General features: G+C 57.2%; 1 protein-coding gene across 4 annotated transcripts in view; it reads right to left on the reverse strand.

Annotated features, from left to right (window-relative positions):
- Positions 1 to 25,657, reverse strand: part of OSBP2 (oxysterol binding protein 2) — a 190,709-nt gene that overhangs the window by 11,633 nt on the left and 153,419 nt on the right. For all 4 annotated transcript variants that reach the window (XM_087423957.1, XM_004429773.3, XM_087423956.1 and 1 more), the window contains 9 exons: positions 10,807 to 10,999; positions 10,015 to 10,132; positions 9,548 to 9,599; positions 9,142 to 9,288; positions 7,743 to 7,988; positions 4,847 to 4,967; positions 4,459 to 4,562; positions 4,293 to 4,388; positions 4,029 to 4,213 (listed from right to left, as the gene is read on the reverse strand). In XM_087423957.1, coding sequence (XP_087280083.1) covers positions 4,029 to 4,213; positions 4,293 to 4,388; positions 4,459 to 4,562; positions 4,847 to 4,967; positions 7,743 to 7,988; positions 9,142 to 9,288; positions 9,548 to 9,599; positions 10,015 to 10,132; positions 10,807 to 10,999 — 1,262 coding nt within the window. The remainder of the gene's footprint in view (positions 1 to 4,028; positions 4,214 to 4,292; positions 4,389 to 4,458; positions 4,563 to 4,846; positions 4,968 to 7,742; positions 7,989 to 9,141; positions 9,289 to 9,547; positions 9,600 to 10,014; positions 10,133 to 10,806; positions 11,000 to 25,657) is intronic.

The following is a 25,657-nucleotide window of genomic DNA, read 5'->3' on the forward strand; positions in this document are numbered from 1 at the left end:
TTCCAGTATTGTATTCTTCATTTCTGATTGGTTCTTTTTTATATCTTCCATTTCTTTGTTGACATTCTCACTGAGTTCATCTATTCTTCTCCCCAGATCAGTGAGCATCCTTAACACTCTTAGTTTGAACTCTCTGTCAGGTAGGTTGCTCATTTCTGTTTCACTTAGTTCCTTTTCTGGGGTTTTGTCCTGTTCCCTTACTTGGAATGTATTCTTTTGCCTCCTCATTGTGCCTCTTTCCCTGTGCTTGTGTCTACGTATTAGGTAGGTCAGCTACGTCTACTGCTCTTGGATAGGTGACCTTATGTAAGTGATGCCTTAGGAGGCTTCCAGTGTGCTTCCTTCAGTTCTCAATGTTCCAGGGGTGACCCCTATGTGGGCTACGTGTGTCCTCCTGTTGTGGCCTGTTTGCTCTCCCTGTAGGCGCCCAGGGAGGATGAGTTATGCTCCTGGCCAGCTGTTGTAATGCTCAGCTGCTTGTAGTTGTTGTGGGCCCTTCAATCTCTTTATCAGGTGTGGGGAGCCCCAGCACAGTTGGCTGCAAGTTCTAATACCACATTTGTGTTGCAGTATTTCTTTTAAGTGAGTAGGCCCCCAGCGCAGCAGGTTGTTAGGCTCAGGGCCTTACAATTGCTGTAAGCCTCTAGCCTATTAGGTCTCTTGTCAGCTCTCTGAGGATTGCAGCTGGGTAGGGCTGCCCTCAGGCACAGGAGCACCCAATTGTTTCAGGCTTTGGAAGGTGGGGCAAACCCCCTATGTGGGTCTTTGAGAAGCACAAGTCTTCTGCAGCTGACAAGCCCTGCCGCCCACAGGTCCACACACACAGTCAACACAGTCCTGCCCTGTGTGAGCGCCCCGACCTCCCCAAGCGGACCCAGTCTCTCCACGGCGGGAGCCCCACACTCTCCACCTGCTCCTTGTGCACACCCTGCCCAGCTCAAGTCGGCTCAGTTGCCAGGCTGCAGAGAATCCAGTCACCAATCTATGCAGGCCCACAAGTTGCCTGAGGGCTTGTTGTTGGGTGGGGCCAGTCTCTAGGGTGGGCTGCCTGCCCTGGCTGAGCTGGATTAAATCGGTGCTCTAGTGGGTGGGGCAGACCCTGGGCTAGCAGGCCTCAGGGACAACTCCAATGGCGTCTGTGTCAGCACGCTCACACCAGGCCACAACAATGGCTGCCGCCAATGTCCCAGTCCCTGGAGAGGTCTCACCCCTCACCGAGATGCACTCAGGGCCTATTAGGTGAGTCTCTTTTCACCACAGCACTGTGCACCTTTCTTTCTGGTGATTTTAGGATGCTTTCTGAAACGGGTGAGTTTGTGTGCGGGCCCTTTAAGAGCCAGTTTTAGTTTCTTTGTGAACCGGGTTTTCTGGGGGTACTCCCCAATGCTTTAGTAGCAGGCACAGTCAGATATTATGCCACTGGTGTCGATTGTGCTGGGTCCACAAAATGCCCACAGCGGGGGCGCTCCCCGGCTCAGGACCCCGCGCCTCCAGGGAGGGCTGCGTATCTGTGGGCTGCTCCCAGCGGCCGTGAAGCTGGCGGCTTGTGAAGGCGGCGTTTTTCCTCTCCAGAAGGGAGTCTCTGCCTCTTCCACCTCAGTTAGGATTGTCCGTTGTTGCGGGAGTTCCTCTCATCCAGTTTTCAGTTCTGTCTCAGGGGTAATTTTTCCACGAGTAGCTGTAAATTGGCTGTGTCCACGGGAGGAGGTGAGTTCCGAGTCTGCTTACGCCGCCATCTTGACTCCGCCTCTCCCATGTATCCTTGAGTAAAGGTATGTTCTCTGATTGTTGCAACCATAAGTATGGGTGTATGGCCTGTGTTGTTTCCATCTCCTTCAAATCCTTGCTGTTTTTTTTCCCCCATTTGACCTATCCTTAAGTAAGAGGAGTGTATTGAAATCTGTCAATTTCCCACTGTGCTGATGGATTTATCAATTTCTCCCTTTACTATCAATATGTGTTTTATAAATTTTGAGCCTATTTCATTACATGCATAATGTTTGAAACTATTAAATCTTCTTGAAGAACTTAACCTTTATCATGTAGCAACTCTTCCATCTCTAATACTGCTTTTGTCCTAATATCTGTTTTACCTGATATTAATGGAGCCATTACAGCTTTTTTGGTTAGTATTTTCATGATATGTCTTTTACTTTCAACCTTTGCACATCTTTGTTTTGGATATCTCTTAGAAGGTGCATGTATCTGGATTTTAAAAAATCCAGTCAGTCAGTATTTTGCTTTTTAACTGGTGAGTTTTATCTATTTATATTTATTATGTGGACCTATTTCTGCTGTGTTAATTTATTGCTTTTACTTGTCCTACTTTTTCTATTTAATCTTTTCTTATTATTTTTAAAATCTTATATTTGTCTCTTCCCTCTAATAAGAACTTAGCATTCATTCACATCCTTTGGTGTCTTTCTCTACCTCCCTAAAACCTATCATGTTAACATTATCTACACTTTTAATTCTGGATTATTATGGGAATATTTTCTCTTTTTCTTTGGTCTTAGTTATGGTGGTCTAGGTGAAGGTTTTTCTCTCTCTCTTGCCTTTGGTACTCTGCAGGCCCTTTCAATCCGAGGATTTTCATCTCTTTATTTTTATTCTGGGAAATTTATCTCCACTATTTCTTTAACTATTTCTCTCTCCTCTCCATTTTTATTTCTTTCCTTTCCTTCTGGGATTCCGATTAAACATATTATTTTAGTGGTTACTCTAGGAATACATACTTGACACAGTCCAAAGTTAATGTGCATCTTGACCCTCCTCTTGGGTAGCACAAGGGCCTTTGAGAAGTTTCCATCCATTTATCTCTCTTCTGACTTACGTGATTGTGCAGTTGTATTTTACCTTTATGTTTCAATTTTAAACCCCTCAAGTAAAAATTATTCCTGTTTCTTCAGTGCTCATTTAGGTTCACATAAGTTGTTATTCTTCATTCACTCATACATCTCAGCTCTAACATCTGGGATCAGTTTCCTTCTACAGGAGGTATATCCTTTAGTGCAGGTCTGCTGGTGGCAAAATGAGAGTTTATCTGTCTGGAAAAGTCTATTTCAACCTCACTCTGTAAAGATGTTCTCCCTGGGTGTAAAGTTCTAGGCTGGCAGAGAGTCTTTCCACACATGGAAGATTTCACATGACTCTTCAAGCTCCCATTATTGCTGATGAGCAGACAGCTGTCAGTCTGCGGTTCCTTGGAAAGCAGTGTCTTTTTAAAATTTGGCTGCTTAATACTTGCTCTTTGATTTTGTTTCAACAGTTTCATGTATAGATTTATGTATGGGAAATCCTCTGCTATTTTCTCTTCAGATGTGGTCTCTTTCCTTCTGGACTCTGACTAGAAGCAGCTAGAGCCCGCTCTCAAAGTTGATGTGCACATGGGTGGATGCCCTGGGGACCTCACTAAGATCCTGCAGTCGCACGGGCTCCCCAGGTTGCCGGCAATGCGGATCCAGGACTCACTCTGGGTCACCAGGTGGGAAGCCTTCTCATGCCAGCTTCTGTTTTTTTCCAGGTTTTCTCGCTTTAGCTGCAGTTTTCGATTATTTTTTCTGACCTATATTCAGTTGATGGATTATCTCTATCTATTAAACCTTTCCATGGAGTTCTCAATTTCAGTTATTTTATTTCTCTTTTGTAGAATTTTCTATTTTGCTCTCTTTAAAATTCACTATGCCACTTTTTATTTTATAGTTTTTTGTTTCTATTTCATGTTTGGTTTTTACTCCTTGGACCATGCAGGGCCTCTGTCCTATCAGCCTGTTTAAAGTCTCTGCCTGGGACTTGCTACTACCCGATAGTGTCCCCCTTATTTACAGCTGGGAGCCTGGCTTCCACAGTGGGGTGTCAGCTGCACACGCTGTTCTCTGCCCACGTGTGGACTGAACCCTCCCAACTTGCTGTGCCTGCACTTGCTTCCTTCAGGCCGGGCAGGGCCCCCTGCCTGTTGATTGTCCACTTGCCTCCTTCTCTCCCTCTCCCTCTCTGCCTGCTCTTCGCCTGCCCCACAGCCCACTCACGGCAGCGGGTACTTCTTCCACAGCAGCTTGGCTGGCAGCGTCTGGTACACTGTCTTCTGCTTCCCGTCCGAGCTGGGGCTGCTGGGGCTGCTTTGCACGATCTTGGCGCACTCCATCTGTTCATCCCACGAACCTGACAGCACATAGTGGGCCTTGCCCTGGCTGTCACTCACCACTCCTGACACCTGTGGACATTGGCAAGACCAGTGTAGGCACACGCCCAGCTCCAGGGCCCCCAAGGCTCTGAGAGGTGGCCTTGCTTACCTTCCGGGCTGCCTCTTTGGAGAAGTAGCTATAGGGCAAGAACTTCAGCTGGCAATGGTCCTTGGTCTTATGGTTCACAATCTCGATGTCCCCTGTCTAGTGAGGGAGGGGGTGGTCTGTGGCCAATCCCCGGGCCTTACACGCCCTCCCCAAGGGCACCCCTGACCTGGTCAATCCAGAGCTTGCCCACGATGATGTTATGCACAGTTGACGTGCTCTTCCTCCACACATAGTGATTCCCACTGGCCTGGAATTCTAAGTGGATGGCACCTAGAGGCCAGATAAAGGGTCAGAGGTCATAGCCTGCCACGCTGGGCCCCAGCCAGCCTGCCCACAGGCCCAGGGTCCTGAGAACCAGAGGCAGTTTTCATGCAGACTCAGGGCAGGGCGCAGGACAGGGAGGTGGCCTAGAAGCCTGTGGGGAAGAAGGGAGCAGACCTGTGGGGAGACTAATGTCACTCCTGGAGGCCCCAAGCTGGCTTCTGGGTTGGCAAAACCTTCCCCCTTATCCAGAATGTTTTTCTACCCTGGGAGAGCAGAGGGCCTCAGCTCACCTAGCGGCATGATGGAGAGGTACTTCCCCCGGAACTTGCTGGAGATGGTGATCTCCTGCCAGAGGCTCCAGCCGTGCTTGGAGAACACATAGTGTGCAGCTGATGGAGGGTGGTGGCTCACCTGAGAGCAGACCCACAGGACATGAGTGTCTGCTGGACACGGGCCCAGGCCTGCCTGCCTCCCGATCGCCCTGTGCCCAGTATGCATGGCTCCGTGGCCCTGGGAGCAGCCCTGGCTGCTCCTTTGGGGGCCCCAGACTCAAGGCAGGTCCCCAGAAGGACAATGCCCTGAGAAGAAGAGCAAGGGCGCGGCCGTGGGAGCAGTCTGGGCGGTGGTCCTAGGCCTGCCCCAACTCGCTGTGGGCGTGAGCGGAGCGCCAGGGCGTCTCTGCACCTGGCTCTTGGGCTCTGAAACGGGGGTGATGATGGAGGCTGTGCCTCAAGGATGTACCTGTGACAGGCTGCGCTGAGGGCTAACAGAGCGAGGGTGTTATGCTCCACCGTGGGCTTCCATGCTCGTCTTCTCATTAACCTCCCCACATGCCTGCCAAGGGGCGTGTTACTGAGCCGTGTCACACCAAGGTGGCCCAGACGGGGGAAGCCAGTTTAACAGAAGGGCAGAGTCAGGCTCCACCTCCCGGCCTGCCTGGCTCTAGAGTGGGAGTCCACATCAGAGTCTGACCTGGATGGCGGTGTAGCACTGCCCACTCAGGCCGGGGCCTCCAGTGCCTCTGCACCTTCCTCTCACAGCACTGGGCACCCCTGATTGCTGTCTCGCCTGCCAGGACACTGCCCGCCCCCCTCACCAACCTTCCCTGTCTCTTCTTCCTTATTTCCACTGCTCCTTTGGTTGCAGGTCCTAGGGCTCAGCCTCTCCCCAGCCTCCTCACTCCCTAGGGCACCTCGTTGCCATCTCATGGCCTCGTTCAGCCTGCTGCCCCAGCCTCTCCCCGGAACTCCAGGTGTGCGCTCCAGCTGCCCACTGGACACGTCCACTCGGACGGCCTCTCAGACTGACTAGAGCTCCTGATGCCCCGCTGCGTCTCTTGTTGTCTCCCGTCTCTGTGAGTGGCACCCCTGCTTGCTTCCTACGTCTCAGAAGCACAGGCCAAACCTGCCAATGGCTTCTGGGCAATGGGTGAGCTGTCTCGAGCCTACCCGTCACCTACGGCCAGGGCCCCCACATGCCCACTAGAGCCCACCCCCTCTGGCAGACTCAGGGACGTGACCCCCAGGGGCTGGCCCTGGAGCTCTGCGTCATCGCTTCCTTCTCAGGCAGATGATCCAGTCTTTCCAGCTGCTCGCACCAAACGCTTTGGAGTCATCCCTGGCCCCTCTTTCTCATGTTCCTCATCTAATCCTCATCTAATCCGGTCTGTTCTTCCTTCAGAATGCATCCAGAATCCGCCCCCACCCCCATCCCCACCTCCCCAGGCCACACTGGATGGGCGCAAAGGCCTCTGCTGGCCTCCCTGCTCCTCCCTTAGGCCCTGTGCTCCGCTCTCCCGACTGCAGCTGGGGGATCCCCAGAAAACAAGTCAGGGGGCCAGGCCTCCTCCACCCTGCCATGATGGTCTCCCACGCAGAGTCTTCCGACTGCCTCGGCTGCCCCCCCGCTTCCTCTCCAGCCTCGGCTCCTCCTTCTCCCTCACTTTCTCTGTGTCACTCCTTGACCAACCACTTTCTAAAAGAGCTAGAACCATCTGACATACGCAGTACAGTATCTGCCCCCGCCATGGGAACAGGCACCCCATCGGGTTACTTCCCAGCTAGCTGTACCCCCAATGCCTGAGCAGCACCTGGCACGTCATGTGCACTGGTCAGCTCTGTTGAATGAAGAAATTCATTCACTCAGTAGTTCAAGCCAAGAACCCTGGGGTCATTCTTGACGCCCTCCCCAGCTTCCCTCCCTCCCCCTCTCTCCCAACATCCAAAACATCAGCAAACGTTGGTTCTACCTTCTAAATATGCCCGTGCTCTGAGCTTCTACCTCTCCCCGGTCCAGCCACAGCACCCGCCTCCTACGGGTCCACACGGCAGCCAGAGCAAGCCTTTCAAACTAGCCACCAAATCTGTGAGCTGTCTGCTTTCTGAGCTCAACCCCAGGGCCCAGAGCAGCACCTGGCACACGGCAGATGCTCAGTGGCGGCTGCCAACCTGGAAGCTCTATCCTGGGCACCTTCACACAGTGCCCTCCTGGCTCCTCCCAGCACCTGGTGAGGCACCACCAGAATCACCTCCCTTCAGACAAGGATGCCAGGGCTCAGGGTTGAGAAGCTACTGCTGAGGCTCCCAGCCTGCGGGGCCCAGTTTTGGCTCTGCCCTACTGGGGCAGAGACTAAGTGTCAGACACAGAATAAGTGTCACTTCTGGGAAGGCATGGAGAAGGGGTGGAGAGGATGGAGGTGAGCTGACCCCTTGCCCCAGGCGTGCTGACCCCTGGAGCTCCTCACACTCCAGCCCTCTGCTGTGACGGACCAGGGCCCCACACACGCAGGCTCCTCCCTGCCTGCCACCTTCAGGCCCAGTGGTGACTCCCTGCTCTAGCCCACTTGGACTCCCCAACAGTGTCCTGCAAATGTCCCTCCATCTCTGCTCCACGGTTCCTCACTGGGAGATGAGTCCTCCCCTTCCCTGCATACTGTCCTCACAAAACAACAGAGACTAGACTCTGTCCTCACCAAGCTCTCCTCCCACGGCGGCCCTCACTGTCTCGGGGAGGCCTGCTGGGCAGCGTGTCCCTGGAGCTGTCCCTGCTGCAGGACGCCCAGCTGCCTGACTAGATCTCGGCTTGATGGCCCCCGGGCATGTCAGGGTCAGATGCCTTGTCCCATTTGTCTTGCTCTGACCCCAGGCCTGGCAGGAGCAGCTCCACCAGAGTGTGAGCAGGCCTCACCTGCTCGCAGAGGGAGCGCAGGCCCATCTCATCGAGGCGGTCCAGCTCGAAGGTCTCCCCCAGCATGGGGTTGAAGGGCTTGGCGATGCGGTGCACGGTGGTGGAGTAGGAGGACACGGAGAAGGCCGCCACCAGGCACATCTGCTCCACCGAGCTGGTGCAGTGCACTGCCTTGTCCAGCAGGTGGTGGTACTCCAGGTCCTCGGTCAGCCGCTGGAGCATGGACAGGGGCTCGTTAAAGTTGACCTGCGGGCGGGCGGGCGGTGGTCAGGCTGGGGTGTCTGTGCAGGCCACCCACCTGCCAGGCCCAGCACAGACCCGGGGTCACACAGCACCGTGCTTTACTCGTGTTCAGGGACGTTGCTCCTCAGACAGCAACTTCACAGTGAGGCTCCTCTGACGACCTTGTCTAAAACCGCAGCCCCACTGGCGCCCCGCCCCAGCCCCTCCTGCCTCAGTTTCTCCACAGCCCTCACCACTTGCTGACCTGCTGTCTCTTGTACATGGTCATTACATTTACTGTCAATCTCCCTTCCTAGGATGTAAGCACCACGAAGGCCAGGGTTTCTGACTTGTTCAGCACCGAATCATAGGAATCGGTTAGTGAATGAAGAATGAATGAACGGAGGAAGTGGGTCTTCCTCAAATTCTGAGCTGTTATGCAAGTTTTCTGTCACAAGCTCCTGTGGAGGGGACCCCATCTTGGCCTCAGACAGGGCAGGGTCACTTGCCCCCTGTGATGCTGGGCTGTGACTCTGGGCCAGCCATCGGGCATGGTCTTCCCTCTGTTCTCTCATCTCATCCTCCCAGACACTGTGAAGTGGGTGCTATTATTCTCCCCACTTTGCAGATGTGGACACAGAGACCAGAGATGTGAAGGGACTCATCTTGGGTCACACAGCGAAACCAAGTCTGGCCCGGAGCCCACAAGTTCTTCCTTTGTGGAGATGCCATCGTGGCCTGGTGGCACAGGGATAACAGCCCTTCCCTCAGACCAGTGTGCCCTCACTGGGGTGGGCAGCAGGAACAGCTCCTGGCACAGAGGAGGGCCCGCCTGTGCACACACACAGCCCAATCCTGCTACCCCACCATCTATGAAGTCGGGACAGGTGGGACATTGTGAGGCCCCGTCAGATGCAGAGGCACTCTGGGGGTCCCCACATCTCTGAGCAACACAGAGCCCCTCCCAGGTTCCTTCCCTCAGAGCCTGAGACATCTGCTCCTGGGGGGATTTCAGCAACGCTGGTGAACACGATTCAATAATTCGTTAATGCTGCTCGGGTGTTATGAAAATGACACCCAGGGCTGCTTGTATTTCACAGAGGCCACAACTTCTCGTCCACACCCAGGAAAACAGCCTCACAGGACCCACTGAGGCTGCCCTGCCCGAGCCCCCTACCGGCATGGGGATCTTGGAGAGCTCCCGGCCGATGCAGTTCTTCATGATGCTCCAGAGATTAAGGCTGTAGTTGGGCTTGTTGGGGATGCGGACACGCCTCTTGACTTTGGGGGGGCCCTTGGGCACAAGTGAGGCGCTGTCTAGCACCTGCCAGAGAAGCAGAGTGTGCCTGTCAGCGGAGTCCGGAGGGCCGCTTCAGTCGTCCAGGCCTCGCCCTCACTTCTTACGCAGCACGGTCTGAGGACCAAGCTGGCCACTGGCACGTTGCTGGCGGGAGGGGCAGCCTGGCTCTGCCTGAACTGTCAGGGACCCCAAGGCAGCCAGGGCACTGGGCCTGCCCTGGGACCCTGAGCTCAAGGTGCTGGCCACTCCCCTCAGCCACCCCAGGGTCCTCCCCCTCACTCACATTGTCTGCCGAGGTCCAGTCCACAGAGCCTGTGGTCCCACCCTCAGCTTTTCTGCAGGAAACACAAAAGGGGAGGCAAGTTATTTACAAATCCTAAGGCCTCCTCGGGACCTGGCCACCTTCTATCCAGACCCCTCAGTGAGGTCAGAGGGCAGCCCCCCCAAAGCTGCTTCTCCAGAGGGGGCGTCTCCAGTTCAGGACACTCGGGTGGGGCTGAGGGACCCAGGGCAGCGGTTTGGAGAGACTTTCACTCCCTGATGCCCAGTGACAGTGGGTGCTCAGCAAAATCCTTGCCTGAGGTCCCTGCACACAGCCCCCTCTGGGGTACTGGCTGACCCAGGACCCAGACGAGGCCAGGAGTGGGGACCTCCTCTGGGAGAGCCTCCTGGAGCACCAGGGGCCCCTGTGGTCACAGACCCCACGTGTCCTGTCTGCCCGTCTGACTCCCACACTAGACAGGGGCCCACCTGTCCTCCTCGGCCTCAGTGATCACGGTGATGAAGGATGTGGCGTCTTCCATGGCATCGAAGTACTCTGTATCTTCATCTTCCTCACTGTCCTCTCCTTTGGGAGTCAAAAGGCTTCCTAGAGACACACGCAAAGCCGCTGCCTCAGTTTGCAACTTCAAAAAACTCGCCTGCTTGAGGAAGTCCAGAGCCCAAAGGGCCGCCCCCGCCTCGGCCTCTACCCCCCTCCCCCTCACCTTTGGGGAACTCCCCACTTCAGTCACCTGGTCCGGATTAAGCTGTCTCTGACTGTCCCTTTTCTGGAATGTGCTTTCCTTTCAGTGCTCTGGCTCAGAGGCCTCCCTCTTTCCGGAAGCCTCCCCTGATCTCGCAACGTGCTGGTCAGTCTGTCTGTGGCCCAGCTTCCCTTTCTGACAGACCCCGTTCTGAGGGTACTCGTGACCCGTACCCTAAGGTTAGGTGGGCCGCCACCTGCCACCTGGGCAGCCTTGCCACAGAGGGGACAGTTGGGCACTTTGAACTTTTGAGAACTGGAGCCTAGGTACAGGGAGACTGGTGCCAGTTGGTGGTGGGCATGGGAAATACAAAGCCACAGAGGCAGACCAGAGCTGGCCAAGACAAGCCCAAACGTGGGCACGTTAAGGGGTATGTGTACTGGGGGGCTGTGTAAGCAGACCCAGCTGGCAGAGGGGGAGGCTGAGGGAGGAGTGGACGGAGTGCCAATCAGATGGACAGAGGCTGAGCAGTCCGGAGCAAGGGACCCAGCCGGGCTGGGGGCCTTCGCCCACTCACCCTCGCTGAAGCTCTTGGGGGGGTTGCTGGCCCGGCCAGGGGCGCTGCGGAAGGCCCGCTCAAGGCTGTTGTGCTGCTTGGCTAGCTGCTCGATGGTCTCCTCCAGGTGGATGCGCTGCTCCTGCTCATACTGCAGTGCACGCTGCCATTTCCGGCTGTGTGTCTCTGCTAGTTCCACGAAGTCCCTGCAGGCCTGGGGAGGGAGGTGTGGCCTGTCTGTCCCCACGCTCCACACCCTGCCCGCCAGCTGCGGGGCAGTGAGGAAGGCCCTAGGGAGCCATCTCTCCTTCCCCGCCCTTCCCCAGAGTGGTCAGAAACACCTTTGCTGCCCTCTTTGGCTTCTGTGGGGACATGAGGACCCTGGCTTTCTCAGAGCCAGCCTAGGGACTGGAATCTGCCGTGGTCAGCATCCCACAGTCGGGACGCCATTAGAGAGCACCCAACCCGGTGCTCTCACCGCTGGTCGATGCCGCCTCGCCAGCAGCAGCTGGGGATGCCAGGTTTTCATCACAGCTGGGGTCCAAGCTCTCAGCTGCCGCATCCTCACTGTACGCTGGACCTGAGGTTTGTCATGACCCCCGTCCCTACTGGAACCCAAGACACCTCTAGCAGCTCAGGCCAGTCCCCGGCTTTGGCACATAAGGAAGGAAAGCCACATTCTGCTCTATTGCCTAGCTCAGAGAGGTAAAGGGTCTTGTCTGGCAGAGAAACTGGGACTGGAACTTTCCACCAAGTTACCTCAAAGTCTGTGTCCCACAACTCTGCTTTTAAGATTCCTCCTTTAAACTTGTGGCCTACTATGACATCCAGAATCTTTTCGGCTTCCCAGGTCCATAGGTGGTTCCACCACACTCTTATCAAGCAGGGGTTGGTCGTTCTGCCCCCGTCATCACAGTGGAGAGAAGAGCCCAGGCCTCAGCTGTCCCTGGAGGGCAGTAAGGTCCAAGCCAGGGGACCTCTGGATTTGCCCTTCCTGGACTCCTTTAATACGGTAGGAAGGGACATGTTTCCTTGGCCCAACCTGCATCATTGGTCTCTGGCTGCCACTCCCCAGCACTTCCTTCCCACTCCTTGTCACACCAGCTGCTGGGCTCCACGCACATCACACTCTGACCCCACGGGTTAGAGACGTGCTTTCCTGGAGGGAGAGGCACACGGCCCCTCACTTGTGACACACGGACAATGCAGCCCCATCTTGAAGGGCTGTCAGGAAGAACCAGGGAGGCCATGTGGAGAATCGGGCAAAGGAGCACTGACAGACACTCCCTGGGGGCCACCCCCGATGCTCATGCCCTCGCCCGCCCGCTAACTCCTCAGACCTCTCTCATCTCCCCCAGGGAAGGCTCCTGACCCGACTCAGTCAGGCCCCCCAGACAGGCGCCTCCGCGCAATCTCACATCAGCAACTTAGCTTCTCTAGCAACTGCGCCTGTTTCTCTTCATCCCATCGAATCCCCCAAACTCAGCAGCTGCTCCAGAATGTCTGCTGATGAGTGAACGCCCTATCAGGGGGTCGGTGTCCTGGGCCTCCTCAGGAGAGCAGGGACGGCCCAGCACCTTCCCAGAGGAGTGAGCTCCTCATGGCTCGGCTGCAGGGCACATACCTGGGCTCGGCTGGCTCTCCCACCCCACAGGGAGAGCCAAGCCCTGGTGGCCGGCCGGGAATAGTGGAAAGGCCCCCCGGCCTGGGGCTCGAGAGGGCAGGCTGCTCAGCTGGCCCCAGGCACGTCACTCCTTTAACAAGTCCTCCTCCGGGCGCCTTCCCTGCGTCATCTCAGTTCACCCCCAGCACCATGCAAGGCCTCCTCCCCTTTCCCCCATTCTGAAGATATGGAAACAGAGGCCCAAGGAAACCAGCAAAGTGTAGTGGAAAAGGGCACGTTATCACGAGTGGGGAGGCCTGCATTCCCACACAAGCCACTCTACCCTTGAGCCCTGTCCTGTGAGACAGAACAGTAATGTCCCACAGACCCTGCACTCCTGGGCTCCCCTGTCTCAGCTCACTCAGCAAAATCCTCGAGGTAGGAGGAGTGGGATCATCCCCATTTGACAGATGAGGAAACTGAGGCTCAGTTCCCAGCAGCTCCCCCGCAAGGCTCTGGGGAGGAGGTGCATTCACTCCACCTCAGGTGCATTCACTCCAACCTCAGGTTCCACCCTCTCCAAAAGGCCTGGGTGCTGGTCCCTGCCTGGCCACACCTAAGCCACCATAACCTGCTTCTCCAGGAGGGGCAGGGATTTATCCTGACAGGTGTCCTGGCACAGGCTGGGTGGGGGAGAGACCTCTGTGGGGAAGGAAAGCAATCTCCTTAGGCACCTAACAGGCTCTGGGGAGGGGAGAGGCTGCATCCAGGGCAGCTGTGGGTCTGGGCTATTTTGAGTTTGCTAATTATGGATCGGTAAGGCCCACCTGCTGGTGTGCAGCTACAGTCACTGACTGCTATGCAAATTGGGGACCCCCCGAAGTGGGCCTGAGACCGCTCCCTGGCTTGCAACCTGGAGCCAAGCCTTCACTGCCCAAAGACCACAGTGTCCTCCAGCCTTGTCCCCAGTCCCTGCCCTGCTTCACTGCTCTCAGGGTAGGAGCCCTGACAGCAGACACTGCAATCACCCACCCCAGTGGCAGCCTAGAAGGCCCCTCTTTGCTGGGTCTGCACCCAGGGGTGTAAGAGGTGGTGGCGGTGGGGTGGGGGAGCAGAGTATCCCTCTGGGTGCCTCAGAAATGTTCCAGACCCTTACAGGAGTCTGGTGAGATGGGTGGGCAGGGACCTCCACCCCATTCCACAGTAGGTGAAACTGAGGCTCTGAGGTCACACAGCAGGTGGCAGTAGACCCAGATCTAGAACTCAGGTCCTTAACCCAGAACTGGGTCTACCCCGAGCTGCTACTCTCGCGAGACCTGTGTCCGCATCATTCTCGCTTTCCTACTGCCCTACGCCTGGCCCCAGCTCCCAGTCAAGTTAGTCTTGGTTCCTGCTACCTGTTTGCTGACCAAGGAAGGAGTCTTAACACTGGGAGGGCGCAGGTTGACTCTGCTGCTGGCCTGGGCAGCTCACCAGGCTGTGCTGAGCCAGGTGCATGGTGCTTGTCAGAAACTTGCCAAAGAGGCCTGGCGCTGGTGGAGCAGCAGCACACACGTCTCCCTGGGCAGGCACGGGGCGGTGGGTGCACTGCTTCAGGGAAGCCCCTTGCCAGGTCCTCTTGTCCCCCCAAGACTGAGGTCCAGGGAGAAGGGGCTGCCCAGGTCAACAAGAGGCGAGCGGGATGGGAACCTGAGTCTATCTGGCTCCAGAGCCATGCTCCCCCACCACAGAGCCAGGCCACGTCCACACGAGGCACGGTCCCCTTGCCTGCCTGATTGGGATGAGGGTGCAGAGGCCTGGGCTGTGCCACGAAGGAGCCTTATTACAGGCGAGACACATGATGGGTGTTTCATGGTTTCCTGGGCTCTTCCTGGTCTTTGGGTGCCCTGCTAGGTGGCGTGTTGCCTACACCCACCCCAGACTGGCCTGACAGCTGCACAAGGCCTCTCACCTCTGCTCCTGCCCTCCCTCAGCACTGCTCCATCAGATCTGCGCCATCACTCCCTGCCAACCCTCTACAGCTCCTGTAATCATCTCTCTATCAATGACTTTTAACATAATTGGGTGCTTTGCTTTCATATAACTCACAGCATTTAAAACAAGACTTGTAAAAGAGTCACAAACAACAGTATAAAATAGTAGCCAAAGGTCACGGTAAATAATTCCCACAAACTCATGTCAGAGGGCTCTATAAGACCTCCGGGCTTCCTAGCAGCAAATGCAAAGAGGGAAAGATGATTATAGTGTGAAAATAAATTAGGCTCCCTACCTCTTACCCTTGAAGTTCATGAGCTCTAAATACTTTAGAAAGGACCATTTTCTCTTCCAAAGGCAAATGGAATGTTTGTTGTATTTCCCAGGACAGCTGACTGCCTCTCACAGACCTGGCCCCAAATCCTCTCCAGCCTCATCCCTCCCCACGCCCTCATGTGTGCCTCACTAGGCATTGTGTCTTCCTCCCCTTCTCCAGCTCCATCCCAAGCACACCTGCCTATTCTGATGCCGGCCCCACCTCCCGCACAACACACACCTACTGTAGGTCAGGGCTGTCTGGGGCATTCTCACAAGCACTGAGGTAGCTGTTTTAATAGCACGACCAAGGAGGGAATGGAGGCTCAGGGAGGCCAAGGGACCTGCCCAAAACCACAAGGCAGTATGTGTAGGGCAGGCGTCCAAGTCCCCATGGACCCCACCTGCAAGTCTCCCAGGGCCTGGAACCAGCACGGTCACCATTTTTATTTTATAAAGCTGGATCTTGATCGCTGTCTGGGTGCTCCTTGAGGGCAGAGGCAGTGTGGGATCCCTTGGCCTTCCTGCAGTGGAGCTGGGCTCCCAGAGAGGCTCACTAGCAAGGACGTCAGGGAATAAGCCTGTTCAAGCAACAGGACCCAGCCCTGCCATGGCTATGCCTGCCTCCCAGCCCTGGCCCTGCAGCTGAAGGTGGTGCCTCCATGGCCAGGGCTGCTGGCTGATAACCGGGCTGGGCACGACCTCTTGCAGGACCGGCCAGTGTGGAGCAGCAGCGGGAAAGGAAGTCAAATCCCCGGAACAGCTGGGGCCTCATCTTGGCCACATGTAGCTGGGCTGGGTACATGAAGATCAGCTCACTCTGATCTTCTGCCTGAAGAGGAGGGCAGGGCGGAGGCTGTTGTACCCCAATATCAAGGGGCCCATGTGGCTGGACCAGGGCCTTTGCCACTGCCACTGGGATGGTCATCTGCAGCAGATGAGCTGCCCCGGTCACCCTGTGGGCTGTGGAGAGCCCGTCCGCCCCCTCCACCCCAATGTGCCTACCTGGTGTCTGTCCCCAACTCCCAGGGCTTCCTCTGATGCTGCTGGCCTTCTCCAGGCCCCATCCTGGCCACGCCCTGGAGAGAGGCAGGCGCTGGCCCCACTGCCCTGGAATGCTGAGCTGGGCTGTAAACCGTGTGCTCACTAAGCTGGATTAGGCCTGGGGCCCAGCAGGGGGGACGGCTGGGGGCAGCTCCCCAGGGCCCAGGGAGCGCCTGGCTGACCCAGGCCCTGAACACGGTCACATATCCCCTGAGGCTCTGCCACAAGTCTCTGAGAGCTTGTGCCCAGCCCTGAGCAGCAGCAGTGCCATGGGCCACGCTGAAGCCCCCTAGTCATGACACACTTGCTCCTGAATCAAGCAAGGGGTGGGGAGTGGGTGGAATGAGAAGCCCAGCATCTGGGTCCCTCACAGGCTCTGCCTTGCTGCCCACCCTGAGGCAGGCTCATAACCTCCTGGGCTTTGGCGTCCTCGTGAGATGAGCAGAGGGCTCAATCCCAGGACTCCTACAGAGTCCCCAGTACTGTGACCCATTGGGGCGATGGTCCTCAGGATGGGAACAGAGTTCCAGTCTCCCAGCCCGGCGCCTTCCCCCGACCAGCAGGGCTATCAAGAGGGTCCCTGAGATGAAGAGGTACAGGGTCCTATGGGCAGTGCAGTCCTGTCTCTGTGGGGAGGCGGGGAGCCTGTTAAGCTGATCCAAAGCAGAGTGAGAACCAAAAAGCCCAGGATGGAAAAGGCCCCCTGCACTGGGGCTGGCCCTGCTCAGCCAACAGGCTGGGGAGTCAGCAGGCCCCGCCTGCCCACCAGGGACTCTCCCTTCTCAGAAGCTGGGCCTGGTGAAGGGGGCTCTAAGGGCTGCCCCCCCAGGGCAGACTGTGTTGAGGCCAGGCCGTGTGAGCTCCAAGGGGAGCTGCTGCTGTCACCCTAACAGATGTTCTATGGGACAGAGGCAGAGCGTCTCTGAGCTGGAAATCTTTGCCCAGCTGTGCCCAGGAGGAAGGATGACAAACTCTAATCGCTTTTGCTGTTCCTAATCCTAATCCTAATCCTGACGACGACCTCGCCGCTCCCCAGACGCGGGTGGGTGAGCAGGGTGTGGGGTCAGCCATTCCGGGGTTCTATGCCTGTCCTGTGTGTGGCCTGGGGAAGCCTCTCAAGCTCTCGGGAGGGTCTGCAGAGCCAGGATCCCACTCGGGCCTGGCCTTCAGTGGCTGCTTGCAAACCATCAGTCTCCTCCACTGTCACTGCCCTCCTAGACAGGCCCACGAGGAAGGTGCCAGGAAATTGTTGGACATTGGGGTGGGCGGCCCTCAAACTCACAGAGGAGGTGGGAAGAGGGGCCAAATGCCCGGAGGTTCCAGGCTGGGGGGGTGCCTTGGGCCAACAGGGTCAGCTTGGTGACTGGCTCCATCTCCAGCCATCAGGACACAAGTTCCGGTAAGCCTGGACGCAGGGAGTATGAGAGAAATGGCCACGTGTCTACCTGCAGCCAGCCAGGACCTGCTGGGTGTCTGACTGCCACGTATCTGGCCCAGCGGCTCTCAGACTTTGGGGCTCCCAGGTGGGTGGGTGGCCAGACCCTTCTGCTCTCCAGGTTGCTGGGGCTGAGGCTGCCCACCCACCATCTACCCCATATCGATCCTCACATGGCTAGCATTACTGTGGACTTGCCTCTCACTGGCCTGTGGTCCTAAAGGTGTTGAATAGGAGGACATTGTGCAGTCATGGTCTCCCTGAGACCCTCTGCATGGCCAGAAGCTCACACCAGGAAACACACTGGGGTCAACAGGGTTTCTCCTCCCCTCCCACTGAAGAGCAGCAGGCTGGCCTCAGTCCACACCTCCTCAAAGCAGAAAAGGGCAGTGCTGAGATTCAGGCTAGGACTGCCTGGCTCAGAGGCTGCCACACCAGAAGAAGCATGGCCATCTCAGGCCTCTAAGACCAGCAGTGGGGAACCCTGGAGCCGTGATGGTAGTGCTGGGCTCACCTGGGGGTCCCTCTGGGTCAGGCCCAGCCAAGCCACCACACTGCATATCCACCACCCTCCTGGCCCCTCAAGGCTGAGCAGCTCCAGAACAGGGCCGGACCGGTCATCTGCCTGTGCCCCCTCCTCACGTGACACACAGCCCGGGCCGCCCAGCACTGCAGGAGCCAGCCCTTCCCAAACACTGAGGGGCTGGTCATGGCTTCTACTTGATGTGATGCACTCACTGCACCAGGGAGACAGCTTTTCACTTCAACTCAAACTTTAAAATAGCCCTTTTCCACATTCAAAATAGTTTATCCCTTGTGCACAGGAACCAGCACCATCTGGTCACCAGTTTGTCAACCGACTTTAGATAGTTCTGGAATCTATTTGTATTCATCTCTCCAGGCCCCAAATGAGCAAGCTGTCAGGAGCAGAACAGTGGTCAGTTGGACAGGAACCTGCCCATGGGCCCTTGAAGGACAAGAGAGGGCAGCTCTGGGGCCCCGCACCACTGCTCCGCTCGGGTCGGTGCAAGGAGCCCCACGTGATTGCCACATGGGGCTTAGAGAAGCCTCCGAGCGTTTCCAGCAGTAAACAGCTCCTTCTGCTCTGGGTCTTTATTTCTACGATGCCCCAAATCTGAGGCCTTGGCCAAGGACACTGCATCCGCATAACCGCCCCACCTGGCCCTACTTGCCCCCAACCTTTCCCCCCCTGTCCCCATGTATCCCTACCTGTCCCCTCCTGTCCTCACCTGCCCATACCTGCCCTGTCCCTGTTTCCTTCTCTGGCTGTCCGCCCCCCGCCCCTGCCCCCCATGCCTCCTCCCCCACTGCACTTTCCTCTCGCAGCTCCCTTCAACTGGAGTTGGAGACAACACCCTCCCTGTCTGGCTGTGCTGTGCGCCCCTCCTCCACAGCCTTCCGTGTCCCTGGCATCAGGATCCGCACCCTCATCTCCCCCAACCAGCTCTACTGCAGGCACCAAAGTGTGTCCCTCATGGCCACTACCTTCCTTGGTAAACCGAGGGACCCAGAGTGCGGTGTCTGTTCCAGCGGCCCTTTGAGGTGGGACTGGTGGGCAACCACCCTCTGTTGGCCAGCCCCCCTCCTGCTTTCTACCCACATTGGGCACCTCGACTGTCTCTGGTCTCCTGTGGGGCTCGCCTGCGCCCCAGTTCTGCTCACCCATTGGCTACACAAAACCTGTTCCTGGGGAAGGCCCTCCTGCATCCTGCCAGAACCCGTGGGGCTGACCTGTGGGCCCATGTCCAGCACGTGAGGGCTGAGGCGGGTCAGACAGCAAGGGCACCCTATTCCTCCAGTGGTTCAGGCCACACCTTGCAGTCCTTCCTGAGGGCCCTGTTCTCTCATCCCCACAGCAACTCTGCTGGCTTTACCCTCAACACACAGCGGCCAGGCTCTTCTCGCCACGCCAGCTCCATTCTTCCAATCCAAGCCACTCCTTCTTGGGTGACAACAGGGGCCTCCTAGAGGGGCTCCAAGCGCCTGCCCCTGCTTCGCCCATAGCCCATTCTCCAAGCAGCTGCAGGCTCTTGCTGAGATGCAGTTTGGACCACTTTCTTTGGCCGAGCAAGCCTCATTCAGAGTGGAAGGCAAAGTGCTCTCAGTGACCCCTATGACCAGGCTCCTGTCTCCCCTACGGTCGCCAGCACTCACCCTGGCCTCCCACCCTGGCTCCCTCCCCTCCAGCCAGTCTGTGCCCATGACCTCTCGCCCCACCCCACCAGCCTGCTCTGTTTCCTCTGAAGGTCTTTTTCCCTCTGACATGCCCTATCATCTACGTGGTTACAGGTCCCCGGAAGGATGCAGGTTCCACGAGTGGGCTTGAATTACTGTGTGCCCAGGCCATAGAGCAGGGCCCGGCTGGATCACAGAGGGACCACGGAGGGCCTCCTGTGCCTCAGTGTCCACCAGCAGCTGCACACCACTCTGTCGCAAAGTGCTCAGTGGGTGTGAGCCAGGCTGACCTGAACTCCCAGCTCCTAAGGGCCACGGGGGTCATGTGGTTGGAGGGGCTGAGTCCTGGGCCCTGGCACGAGTCACCAACTCTGAGGAGCCTCTCACAAGCTCAGGTGTGGGAGCCGTGTCCGAGCAGTCTGCCTTGCTTGGGCCGCACCTACAGGGGCCTGGAGGAGCAGCTGGTGGGGAGCAAGCCCACAGGCTGCCAGCCCACCGAAGGGCTCAGCACTGCAGCGGACAATGACCACTAGCACCTGCCACACAGCCCTTAGCACCTTGTAATTGGGACTGTGGCTGTCTCTCCCCGAGCCAGGGCTGAGAGGGGAGGAGGAGATGTGAGGGGGTGGCATAAGGAGGTCCCACGGGCTCAGTGGGCAGAGAGGCGGGCCCATGTGCAAGTCACAGAAGCAGCACTTCCCCAGCCAGGCTCTGCCACACTGGCCCGCAGACAGAACCTGCTTCCACAGGCCAGGGAGGGGGGCCTGGCACCAGGGGTGTGTACCCGCATCACCCCATGGTAGGTTCCCCCCAGAATGACCATGGCAATACTGTGGGGTTCTTCTGCCCAGGACAGGGGCCAGAAGGCTGGAACACAAGGGTCAAGGGCAACCCACGGGGAACCCAGGTCACGCAGGAGAGCCCAGGTGTGCTGGGCCTGGTGACGGGCAATGCACCCTCAGCCCTTCCACATGGATCCCACGGCCAGTGGTGGGGACGGCCCAGGGACCACTGGCTATGACCCTGAGTGCGCATACAACAGCCAGGCCTGCAACTCTTGGGCAAAATGATTGCCCTGGCCCTCAGGGTGGCACCTGAATAATACAAATGATCACGACAGGGAAGCCGTAAGGACATCAACCTCATGTGGCCATTGTGAGGAGCAAACAGTCATGGGAAGGAACTCTGGCGGGCTGCTGTTGTCACACCACCACCGCCCCAGAGGCCTGTCCTTCAAACCAGGGCACTCTGCTTTACCACCAAGATCAATTCATTGGAAAAAAAAGAATAAAATTGGAGTTTAATCTTTTCACTTTATGGAAACTAATACCCAAAGCATGAGCTGGTAATATGTATTAATTCCATCATTCTCCACCTTAACCACGTGACTGATGCAGTGCTACAACTCCAGGCACGTCCTGGTCCCCAGGGAGGACGCTGACGAGGAAGGATTCAGCTTGTGATCCCCACGCCCAGGCCTGGCAGAGCACCTGTGCATGGGCGCGCTGTGTTCAAGGCTCAGTCTAACAACCAAAGTCACTTATAGTGCTGTGAGGCTCCTCCTGAGCGGCAGTTCAGGAGTCACCCAAACAGTAATCCAAGCAGGGAAGTCTGGGCTGCCTTTGATCAGACTCACAAAATCACGTGCTAGGGAATTTTGCCAGACACTAAGCAATTCATTCATTCGCTCCTGTGTTCTTTCACAAGCCACTTTCTCTCTCACTGCTCATGGAGGCTCCTGTATGCTGGGCACTGCGCCAGGCATGAAGCTCCAGGGCTACCCGATGGCGAGGGAGACCGTGTCCTGTCCTTGCAGGGTGCCCAGCCCAGCAGGGAGGACGGTCAAGACGTGGTAGAGAAGTCCACGAGGTGCTGTGGACAGGTAGACAGGGTGGTGGTCAGCAGTGCTGGGCGGGGATGGGGGGCGAGGATGGGCAGCGGACGGTTTCCTGACCCTCCCACCCCTGCTCAAGGGAGGGACGGCTTTATTTCTCCCCTATGAGGCAGCAGGCTACAGCGAGAACCACGAAGAGCTGGGCTCACATCCTTGGCAGCTGGTTTCCCCACCGTGAGCCTGCTGAGTGGGCAGGGGGAGGTCATGTGTGCAGAACGCCTGGCGTGCCGTGCCACCATGGGAAGTTAGTTCCCTTTCCTGTCCTGGCTCCCCTCTGGTCAGAGGCCTGCGCCAGCCCCTCCCAGTCCTTTCCTCAGGAGCTGGGGCCTGGGTGAGGGGGAGAGGGGCTGCCACCTGGGAGGGAAGATAGCATGCAGGGCTGATCCAGCTGGGTAGACTGTGAGAAGGGGCCCTGGGAGCAGCTGTGGGCTTGTGGTGGTGGTGGTGGGGGCTTCCCAGAAGAGGTGACATCCATCTGAGATGTGACAGGTGGGAATGGGGCTGAGAAACTGTGGCCTCTTCAGATCTGGTAAGTGGCCCAGGCTGGCAGGGGATGGGGACGGGAGGTGGGGGGAGGTAGGGCAGGGGTGGGACATGAGACTGGGGAGGGGCTGCTGGGCCCCCAGGGGATACTCAGGAGTTGTGTGAATCCCACATCCTGTTTCTTCCTCCTGACTAAGGAGGAAAGGAGACGTGTCTGTTCTCCTTTCCAGAGCAGCAGGGTGGTGAGGCCACCCTCACACAGTCAATGAGCTTCACCCAATGACCAGGTCCTGCCCACGGGGCCGCTTGGTCTGGAGGCCAAGGAACTGTCCCCAGAGGCCCAGGAAGGGTAAAAGGGTGGGTGGGCTTTAGAGGAAAACTGGTATGGGTCCCCGTCCCTGTGTGCCACTTACAGGGAACTGCGTGTGTAAAGAGCACAGCACCCCCTGCACACAGTGACAGCCCTGAAGTCGCCACTGTGAATATTTTCCTTCCCCGCCTGGGAGAAACCTTCCTTACCCTTCCAGACCCCACTCTGTGGCTACCACCTCTGCCCTCTACATGCCTCACCCTGACTCCCAGGATGTACGACTGGCACCTGAGGGTCACTCTCCCATGGGCTGTGGTTAGCTGGGCCCGAGCCCACCTCCCTGGCTGACTGTGAACCTCCCCAGCTCTTCCCCAGCCCCTCTACAAACCTGGCCCTCCAAAGTGGGCGTGCGAGCTGCTGCCCCTGCGTAGCCACTCCTGGAGAAGGCTGCACTGCTGACCCCATGTGTGACAGTCTCACTATGCGAGTCCTCTGGACTGTGAGCTCCAGGGGCAGGGCCCAGTCCCTGCCTGTCACAAGCCCAGGGCAGGCTCAGTAGGTAGCTGCTCAGGTCTGGGTTCAGTTCCCATCAGGCAGGACTTTCCTAACTGCAAGAGCCGCATAGCCACGGCTTCAGTGCACAATGAGAAGGGAGCGTGGCCCTGAGTTCACTATGGTGCTGCCCCGACCTGCTCAGATGCCGCCCCCAGAGGGGCCCTTCCAAGGTGCCATCTCCGAATCCTGGCAACAAAAACCGCAAGAGGAGGGAAGGGGGCTCAGTATGGCGTTCCCGTGAAAAACGCAATTACAACTTAATTTCATAAAGCACTGTTCTATTTCTTGGCGACCAGGCTGGGTCATTTCTCTGCAAGGCCGGGTGACCAGTGGCATGGGGCAGTGATGAGTGGCTCTGCAGGCCGAGGGCTGGGTGCAGAGCCTGTGCTTTCTCACTGATCCTGTTCAGTGAGGAAACGGCACTGGAAGGGCTTTGTAAACAGTAACACAGCAGGCAAACATGACATGTGGGCTACCGAGAATTTTTTCCTGAAATATGAGACCCACTTTGGTTGAAATATCGCGTATAAGGCACACCCACTGGGCTACTGTTGGAGACACAGGTGAGTTAAGACCTGAGCCTGACCTGAGGGGGCACAAAGCCTGGTGAGGGGGCAGACATTGAAATAAGTGGTGAAACTCCACACGGCGCTTCCCTGGGGTTCCAGGGGGTACTAGCCAGGAGGCACGGCTTCCTGACAGGGAGCTCAGAAACCTGTGATGTCCATGTGGGTCTCTGAAGGATGAAAAGGGATCTGCCAGGTATCTGAAGGGTGGGGAAAGGGTATTCTAGAAGGTAGAGCACAGGCAAAGGCACGAAGGCGTGAAACACTGGCACTGTTCAATATTCCTGATCCGGAAATCTCCTCTGAGCAACTTGTTCCCTCAAACGTCTACGGAAGGGGCCACCCTCGACTCGAGGCAAGACTCACTGCACCGCCCCCGGGGAACAGTGGCACAGGAATGGGCCTGCGTCACTAACCATGGTTCCTGGGGTGTTGGGAACTGTCCAGAGAACCCCCTTCCCCGCCCTGATGGGAGCTTGGGATCTAAACCCTTATGACATTGATGCCCTTTCCCAAATTTGAAGGAAGTTTAAAACTGCCCCTCTGACTTTTCTCCTGACGGCTGAACAACCCCAGATTCCCAGCCATCTTGGGGAAAAGGGAAGATGAAGCAGCTGATCCCTCCCCGAGTGGGAAGGACGCTGCTTGCCCAGTGCCCTCTGAAGGATGTGTTTCCCTGCGGGCTTTGTCTGGCCAGCTGTCCCTCATTTTCTGCTCCACTTCCATGACCCTGGCTCAATCAGAGCCCATGAGGTGAAAAACTCACAGCCATTCACCATTCACAGGAGGGGGCACTGCCCTAGCCGAGACCGGCAGTGGGAACAGAGATTCTCCAAACTCAGCATCGGCGCTGCTGGAAGCTTCCCCATGGAGGGCTCACGTCAGCCAGGGCAGGTGGCAGGGAGGGGAGCTGCAGTGGGATTCCAACAGTAGTGGGAAACAGCTTCCTCCTCTTACAGTGAGACCTGGAGGGATCTGGGGGATCATGATTTGTGCCTTGTGGAGATAGCTTGGGGTGGCTTCCACCCATCCTGAGTCCCCAGCTTCCCAGGAAGGCCTCTGGTGGGGCTGCAGCCTAAAGGTAAAAGGCATACCAGGGACTCAGGTCCCTGAGACTGGGGGTTCACCCTGGGTGGATGTGAGGCCACCTCCTCCGTGTGCTGACTTCAGACAGGGAGGGGGCCTCTGCAGCCCTCTGGGGTCTCACCCTCATTACCTCCGAGAGCATGGGGGCCATCACTCCCCCAGTGGGCCACAGAGACCTGGGCCTGTATTCCAGCTTGGCCACTTACCAGCTGGGTGACCCTGGGCAGCTCAGGTGACTTTTCTGAGCCTCAGTTTCCACTTTGCACTAACAACATCTAATGGTACTAATGAGGTTGTAGGGAGAGGTAAGCAGTCCTGGGTCTAAATGGGCTCCCCCTGGGGCGCAGGGGTGGGGGCCACATGGTTGCCTTAGTTATAGATCCCTGGTCCAACCCCCTCCTTGTAAAAGGGGTGGAGGCCAAGGCCTGGCTGGTGGTGGGGATGCTTTGCCTAGATGGCCCCTCTGTACACATTGGGGTTTGGACATTTGGTGCCTGACAGCGGTGTAAACTGCCCTCCCAGAACAGACCCGGTTCCTGCCCGGGGAGAAGCCCTGGCGTCAGGTTCACACTAGCAGGTGGGCTGAGCCATGCCCAGGGTACAGCTCTCCTGTCACTGGGGTCTGACTCTCCTGGTGCCACTGGAACTGCAAGCAGGCTTCATAATCAACCTCAGGGGGCTGTGCTTCCCACCAAATTCATTATGTACTTAGATGGCAAGCTGTTTTTATGGCTTCGTAAACACAGATGAGCCTCTGATACTTTGCTAGAGATGCCAGCTGAGAAGCTCATTTCTGGGAAAGGCCAAAGCTGCTTACTCAGGACAAAGCAGCTTCAGTCTCCTGGGCAGGGAGGCAATGCCAGGGAAGTCACGGGTGGTGGTGGCTTCTGAGATGGACAAGGAAGCACAAATACATCATTATGTCATCAAATGCTTAATATCTGTGCCTGTCACCAGAAGAAGTGCAAGGACCTGGGCCCCTAGAACCTGGCGGCTGTAAGTAAGCCAGTTAGCCGAGAGGGTGGAGGGAGGAAAATGAGAGTGCAAACCAATGACCGGGCCAGCTCACAGGGGTCCAGCAGCCTCTCAGCACACAGGCACAAACTGCACCCCTGAGCGCTGTGGACCAAGGTCCGCACGCCTGCAGTGCTCAGGGGACCTCACACCCGCAGGCCGTGTTTCCCGGTGGTCTAGGAAGAGGTGCACCTCCTCAGCCTTAAGCCCCAGGGAGGAGATTCCTAAGGCTTCCTCCTGCAGCCGGGGTGGCTCCAGGCTCAAGCCTGTGGTGGGTAGGGGTGGTGGGGGTGGTCCACCTGCTCCAATTTGTGCTGCCCACAGGCCCAGTGAAGCAGGCTCGGGGCAAGTCTTGGATTCCTGGGTTTCACTTGGGGACCTCGGCCTGCGGTGGGGC

This window comes from Ceratotherium simum, chromosome 35, assembly GCF_057802395.1.
Source record: "Ceratotherium simum simum isolate JZ-2026a chromosome 35, ASM5780239v1, whole genome shotgun sequence".
Classification (NCBI taxonomy): Eukaryota; Metazoa; Chordata; class Mammalia; order Perissodactyla; family Rhinocerotidae; genus Ceratotherium; species Ceratotherium simum.